General features: G+C 33.2%; 1 protein-coding gene across 1 annotated transcript; it reads right to left on the bottom strand.

Annotated features, from left to right (window-relative positions):
• Positions 1 to 840: 840 nt before the first annotated feature.
• On the bottom strand, positions 841 to 4,341 carry LOC132725928 (uncharacterized; the record flags this gene model as incomplete). Its single annotated transcript, XM_060711140.1, is given in 3 exon segments — positions 841 to 1,878; positions 3,638 to 3,716; positions 4,132 to 4,341. A coding segment is annotated over 1 exon segment (946 nt), but the record flags the coding sequence as incomplete, so codon positions are not given.
• Between the last annotated feature and the right edge of the window lie 3,728 nt (positions 4,342 to 8,069).

The following is an 8,069-nucleotide window of genomic DNA, read 5'->3' as shown; positions in this document are numbered from 1 at the left end:
CTTATTAATTGTCAATCTAATTGACGTGTAAAAATATATTTCGATTTATTGGGGGGCTGTTTGACACTTCGGAGGGCATTTCTAATTATCGACGTTATACACACAGTGTGGCGGATATACGTCTTGCAACGTGCACATCGATCGTAAATTGACACCGAATATAGTCTTATGTAAGATTTCTTTTTTACAAGAAAATGAAGATCAACGAATTTAAGAACCCACGAAATTGCCCTTTTTGTTAAAACCACGAAATTTCATGCCCACGAATTTATGTGAATTCACAGTATGCAGGGAAAAAAATGAAATCTTGCAACATGATTTGCTAAATCAGAAATGGTTCAAAGGTATGATACGTTGATGGTATTACGGAAATGGTATGGAATCAGACAAAACATATCGACTTTAAATATTTGAAATTTATGTTAGACGTTGACTTTACTGACTTAGGAATTAAGCTTTATACATCATATTATGGTGATGATTATTTGTGTAAGGTATTTTTTTTTAAATAATATTTCATTAGTTAACAGTTTATTGAGCGGACGAGTATGTGCGACAAACTAAAAGGAAAGACAGAGTCATTTCAAATTTCAATCATTTCATTCCCACTACACGGTAAGAGATTTCTAAGCTTGACAATTCTAAGTATCTTTAGTTTGAATGTTAAGAAAATTGTAGAATGAATTATATTGTACATAGATGCACGTAGAAGAAATTACAAGGCTAGTATATATTACACATCTAAAGCAAAATAATGTTTTATGAAAGCAGGCTAATAAAAATGCAACGACAAACAAGATAAGTAACAAATGTGTGAATAAAACAATAATGTATACAAACCTGTTTGTGGAAAGGATCCGGATTGTGGCTGCCTGTTTAATATTTTAATCAAAGCAACTTCTACCCCAGGCATGTCAGTTTGACCCTCTTTACACGCCGCTGCAACAACTCTTCCAAATGGCATTGATTTTTTACTAAGAGGCTGATAAACGGGCTTCCCTTGGTCATATCCATAATCAGTATAATTACATTCAAAAAGATTGTGAAGTTCGTCCCGTGATAAAACGACGTGCGCGTTAGTAATGCAGCACAACTCATACTTTTCATGTTGCAAAAAACACCCCAAGGTACCACCTAATGTATGTCCGTTTTCATTCTTTACATCAGCGTGGATAGCTAATCCAATTTTTAGATTTGCATGATACTCATCAGGGCCGTCACCAAAAAATCGACATTCACCTTGTATAATATCTGTTGGAAAACATTCTACCATTGTTGAGATTGGCTCTGCATCAAGTGGAATTAACCCGCTTACTTTCCTTTCCACGTAAACCGAAATGCATAGCATTTCGAGCAAAGTATGCTTTCCGGATGAACCATAACTCACTGATTTAACCACACTTGGCATTATGGCTGTTATGTTTTTATGTTTATTCATCAAATCATTGGAATGTTTTGTTAAGCATTTTTGAAGTCTTTTAAAGTCATCGAAACACTCGGTTTTCTGTTCCAGACATTCTCTTTCTTTGGCCATGACTATGTGGCTCTCTGTCTCATAAGTAATATCTCGATGATGTAATACAAGTTCAAGATCACTTTGAATTTTATTTTTAATTCTGATTTCTTTCTTTGATTCGATAACAAAAACAACTTTGTCACTTTTCAGTTTCCGTGCTGGCCAAACGTGTTCAATTGCATCATTATCGAGTTTTTTCTTTATTATTCTGCAAATATTATCACAAACTTCTTTCAATTTTTCAGATCCTCTTCCATAATCTATAAACATGGATTGAATATTATCATTTTTCGGAAGTTTGTCGCTTTGAAGCAGCTGTTCGACTATATTGGTGTTTTGGTTGACATTCAAATAACTTCGTCCTAAAAATGTGTTAGAAATGAATTATTTATACTTATATATACGTATTCAGTCTGCAATTGATAGAACATTATTTTTTATGACTGAACCAGAAGACTTTAAAGCAGATCCTGTATGTCGATTTTTAGCTGATAGTATTTCTTCGAAACATGTTTTTCCATTTCCTCAATATACTGAAGCGTCCTGAAGCCAATTTAACATGTTCTATAAAAAGATAACTCCTTTGTAGGAGATAAAAAGCCTAATTGGGACTTAATAAGTCCTATGTAGGACTTTATAACACCTACTTAGGACTTTATAAGGCATATGTAGGACTTTACAACTCCTACGTTGGACTTTATTATTCCCACCTAGGAGATAAAAAAGCCTTATTTGGACTATTAATCCTACGTAGGATACATATCAAAGTACTGAAAGCACAGAGGTCAACAGACATGTATGTTAGAGTATAACTTAGTAAAGCATATTATGAAGGAAAATAAACTATATGTGTCAAATTGTAATTGTAGCAGGCCGCTTTAGTAAATAGTCTTATTCTTAAGCCAGAGATAATTTTTAGCGAAATAACCAGACATATTTTGAGATATTTATTTTGACAAATACAACTTGTACCAAAAATTGATCTCACTAAAGATGTCATACTGTGCATATATTAAACGATGTTTCTGTATTATGTACGTTTAGTTATATTGATTACTAGTGTACAAAAATGTATGTGTTTGATATTGTTAAAAGTAGGATACAGTTAATTACAAACTTATGCATGGATAATGCTTCGCAATTCGCAACTTTCCGGAGCTGTGGCAAACTATTTCACCCCAATTCCTACCCCTATAATGATTTAAATATTTGAAATGGAAAGAAAACGGATAAATTGCTCGTTTTGTTCAGCTAGTTCGTATCGAAAATGGTATCTTTAAAGCATTTTAAAATGTTGATATATTCATATTTTAGACAATTAAATGTTGTTGTCAAATAAATTTTTCGAAGAACTGTCAGAATTTTTTTCGTTTTTCGGGATAATAGGCACATGCTTAAAGACATCTGACCCCAATACACTTCACACTCCAGAAACCTGAGACACTGTACTATAAGGTGAAGTGTCCTCAATATTTAAGATTTGAAATTTGGGGATGGGGAGTTAAGTGTCTTTTTCCATCGCCTATATACTGTAGGAGATATAGTTCAAAGTAAGACTTAGAAAGTCCTACGTAGGAGTTATATACTCTAAGTAGGCTTTATAATCTCCTACGTAGGAGTTATAAAGTCCTAAGTACGACTAATAAACTTCTTTGTATGACTCATAAACTCCTGTGTATGACTTATTAACTTCTACGTAGGAGATGAAAAAAGACTAATTAGGAGTTTATAACTCTTTTGTAGGACTTTATAACTCCTGCGTAAGACTTTAAAACTCCTACGTAGGAGACAACAGCCTAATAATGAGTGTATTACTCCTACGTAAGACTTTATAAGTTTATAAGATTTGAAATTTTGGGGTGGGGGAGTTTAGTGTTTTGTTCCATCGCTGATATACCGGTCTGGAATGTTGAGATTTGCAAAGCCATTATGTATGCATTTCTTATGAAGTCCTACGTTTGACTTATAAACTCATAAATATGATTTTTTATCTCCTACATATGAGATGTTTTTATAGAACATGATCAATTGGCACCAGGACGCTAAAATTAAAAATTATTCACTTCAAAAAACTGTTGCTTTCTCTTAATAATATATTTTATTATTGTAGACGTCACATACCTCGACAATTTGGTTCTTTCTGTGCTAACAATCGTTCTCTCTCATTGATGTCAATGGCATCTGTATTGGTCGAATTTCGCTATAAAACATTATCATATGCATAATGAAGCCATAGAAAAATTCTAAATAAAATAGAATCCAACTTTGAAGTCACATTAAACACGTGAAGTAAATGTTGAACAGACAAAAGTGGTCGACTTTGTTATTCAAATAGATAAACGAAAATACAGAATTATTCATTTTTCATGGCAAGTGAAATTAGTCCTATTGGATTTAAAATAAATTATTCGGCATGGATCACAACATCACTGGTAGTATGTTATCAGATTTCGTCATTGTTGAATCCCCCCGGTTGTTTAAAAAAACTGTTTATAATTTTAAAAAGCTAATTACGAGCCATACTGACACAAATGTGCAAAAGGCAACAGCTAGAGATTATAGACCTCAAAGAGTTTAAAACTAAGTGAAGTTATGAAATATGAAAATATAAATACCGAATCTGGCGGAGGATCGTTCCTTGTTACCCTTCAATCAAACATCATAGTTTCAATTATGCCACGTTATTTAAATTTTTTCTAGAAATGAGGCTCAAATGAAATTTGAAATAATTTTATTATAATATTATGTATTTATTAAAACAAGTAAATGGAACATTTCCCTAGTAAAAGTATTATCATTATTAAACCCTAATGTTATCTTTTTTCCTTTCCTTAATTGTCTTTTATCAATTTTTCCCACATTTATTTCATCACAAAAGTGTTACAATTATACATTTACGATAGGCTTTCAAATCAAAATGGAGTAAAACCCAAAAACAAATATCAAATGCACTGAACTGTTTTGACTGTATAATTGTACATATTTAAATAAAAGCTCAACCAACTAGAATCACTGAGCAGTATTTGGTATTGTTTTTGGTTTTCAAAAGAATACAATCCAAAAACACGAAACTTCATTTATCATTCAATAGACCTGCCTGATAAACTACCATCTTAAAAAACAAATCTGAAATGGAATATTATTGAGAGATGATTTTATTCAGTCAAATAAAGAAATGAATGGTTTAGCTGCTTAATGTTTTTCATAGTCTAGAAGTCTAGAAAATTTGGAAAACCCCAAAAAACAATAAAACATAGAGAAATTGTTGATAATGGCAGACTTAGTTTGATTTTCTTTCTTTTTTAATGTTGTACATGAGGGAAAATGAAATGAACCCTCCCTCTCTCTCTGTCTCTGTCTCTCTCTCTCTCTCTCTCTCTCTCTCTCTCTCTCTCTCTCTCTCTCTCTCTCTCTCTCTCTCTCTCTCTCTCTCTCTCTCTCTCTCAAAGTCCACTGCCTAAGGCAAATTTCAATTTTAACTCGATAATGTGGATAAATGATTTCTAAGGACCGGTAACAACGTACAAGTACAGAGATAAAGAGCAGGGCATCGTGGCAGCGGCCACATAAAACCTACCGTCCATTTATTAATTCTGATATTTGAATAAAGTGTTCTGAATGTATTTAAATATTATATAACTTACCATTGGTTTTTCTTTTTTTAATTTGTAAACTTTACAGGATATGACATAAATCACCAAGAAAGCAATCCCGGGAAGAATTAAATAAATGGTCACACGCCCATCGATCCTGTTAAAATATATCAAAATAATGTGCTTTTATTTTACAATTTATATCAAGTAAGGATAATTGTTATCGTTGTTTGTTATCCGTTGTTATTTTGATTTTTGATTTTTATATGGATTGCTGTAGTATTGATAATTTATCATAATACCTGATAACTTTTTTGATAATTTCGAAAAAAAATAGATACATCAACAAAAAATGTACCATCACGTGGTTCTTTAAATTAGCCGGATTCAAGGATTCCGTATCATAAAAATTAACGGTATAGACTGATGTTGGAAAAAGCGGACTTTTTGTTTTCAAAGCAAAGAATGTGAAAATATGAACATTTAAAGGTGATTTTTTCGATTTCGTTTAACTATATATATTTTTAAAGACAGATTGTGAAATATTAGTAAGATAGTAGATTCTTTATCATAATCTGGAGGTATCCTGCATTAACCGCCTCCGTGGTCGAGGGGTTAGAGTCGATGACTTCTAATCCAGTTACCTCTCTGGCGTGGATTCGATCCCCGGAGATGCTTTGGTAGTTTAGCGCGGAGGAAGGTAGTCTAGTACTGGTGTAACTCTCCAGGAACGATGGTTAGGAAACTACCCGCCTATATGACTAAAATACTGTTGAAAAAGGCGTAAAATGAAACAAACAAACAAACAAACAAACAAACAAAAAGGGAACATTGATAAAAATGTATTACAATATATGTACGAGTGTTATTCATTTCTGGATTGGGACTATTACTTATTAAACAATAACAATAATAAACAATCTTAATCCCGTCCTGTTTTAATTTCGGTCCTGCTGGGCTCCTTGCCGGTTGTACTGTGTTGCTCTTCCGTGTGGAGTTTACATTCATTGAACGCCTTCCTTCCTTCTTGATCTTGATGTTCATATTTTAATATAAAAAATACTCAACAAGCACGGCAGTGATATATTCACAAAATTGTATTCAATTGCATAAAAATGTTTGTACTATAAATTACTATACTTCAAAATTGTTTAAATACTGGAAAGAACACATTATGCTCTTTAAGGCATCACTAACGTCTAAACGTCCCATTTTCATGAAATAGTCCCCGCCATACACTACACAGTTAATCCAAGTGGAATGTATGGTAATTGGCATGTTGTTCTAGATTTTCAAATCACAGAAAAAAATAATGAGCATCAGTATATCTTCGGCACGATGTATTGCCTTGATGAACAATGAAACGTTCTACTTCATCGGCACCACGATTAATGCGGTTGCAATATATCAATTAACGTTTTGATAACCTTAATTTTAGAATGCAAAATAAGGCTGTCAAATTCGGGATCAATCATTTAGGTAGTTATATTAGAGGAAGAAAAACACAATCCATATGTTCATATAATGTAAATGCACTAATTGCATACAAGGTGAATTTTGAAAGTATGCAATTACTTTTTTGAAAGTAGTCAATGTAAACATTCTGTCCCTACGGCACAACCTGCTTCCATTACGTCGATGAAGAATTTAAGCATCACCTTCATCGACTTTGATGTTCGCGCCTTCTTTGTAGGAGGTGATGAGGTGGTTTTCCATGACGCATAAGCTTGTGTTGACTTTTGGTGCTCCTGTGATAATAAACTCGGAACCAATCTAGCACATAAATTATGTGAGCACATTGAAAACACAATATTCACTCAACCCCGGTAACTTCAGAAAGTTAAAAAACCGATATTCTTTTGTTTTCCTTTAATATGGCGATCATTTAGTACTGGTTTCTCTTCGTTCACGGACCATTGGTGACAATGTTCTATCCGGAAGTATTTGACTGTGCCAATCAAAAAACACCTGTTTGGCATGTTACTCTCGCTTTATCTATCCATCTGTAAGAACTTGTATGTACGAGAGGTGTTAAACTATGCATGCAGCTTTGTCAATTTTCAGAGATGCTTAACAAACAGTGCCTAAATAATTGTCTAAATCTTTCAAAAAACTGACATTATGTGATATTTAAAGTTTTAGTCTTTTAATACAATAGTTTAATGCGTTTTCATAATCTTTTCGGGGTATACAGTTCAGACACTGGAAAATAACCGAGCCGATAATTTTTAGCGTTTGATATTTTCTTCTAGCAAGATGAGCATCGGAAAAAGGAAAAAGTCACACGGGGCAAGGTCTGGCGAATAGAGTGGAAGCTCAACACCATTTTTGCGAAAGATCGGAACTAACTGTTTCGACAATTGTCAGACGTGATTTAGAAGTGAGAAGGACAAGTGCCCATCCCCTTACAAAAAAGCAAAAACATACTCGGGTACGAATCTCTAAAAAATTGTTCCCTAAATACAACAATCGATCTTTCGCAAATATCATCACAAACAGGAAAGCTAGACTGAACTGATTTATACATGTATTCTATCAATTCATAGCTAACACAACCATTTATGCGATCAATGTACATACTTTGTGCAAAACGTGATTAAAATCGAGACATTCTCATTTGAACACCCCTCGTATCTGTGAGTGTCATGCTAACATTCACGCAATGTGTGATTATGGCGAGTTGCTCCATTCTATTTAAAATTAATGTATTCCTTCCGATATTTCAAAGAGGCGCAACTTGTCCATCATAATTATCTAGCTTGTTTATTATCGTAAGACGTCAACGTTTGGGCCGCAGTTATTTGAAATGACACCTGGTAAGATGAATAGGATATATCATATTGTTACGAGCCAGGCGTAACGAGAAAGAAAAGCCAGCAACAAACTTGTAACAATAACAAATTTATTACAGAAAAATTATTAAAGAAAAATAAAATAACAAATTATGTTAACAAATACCT

This window comes from Ruditapes philippinarum, unplaced genomic scaffold (assembly GCF_026571515.1).
Source record: "Ruditapes philippinarum isolate M1 unplaced genomic scaffold, ASM2657151v2 ctg22114_1_1_1_1, whole genome shotgun sequence".
Classification (NCBI taxonomy): Eukaryota; Metazoa; Mollusca; class Bivalvia; order Venerida; family Veneridae; genus Ruditapes; species Ruditapes philippinarum.
Note: the sequence above shows the minus strand (reverse complement) of the source record. Positions and strands in the feature narration are given on the sequence as shown.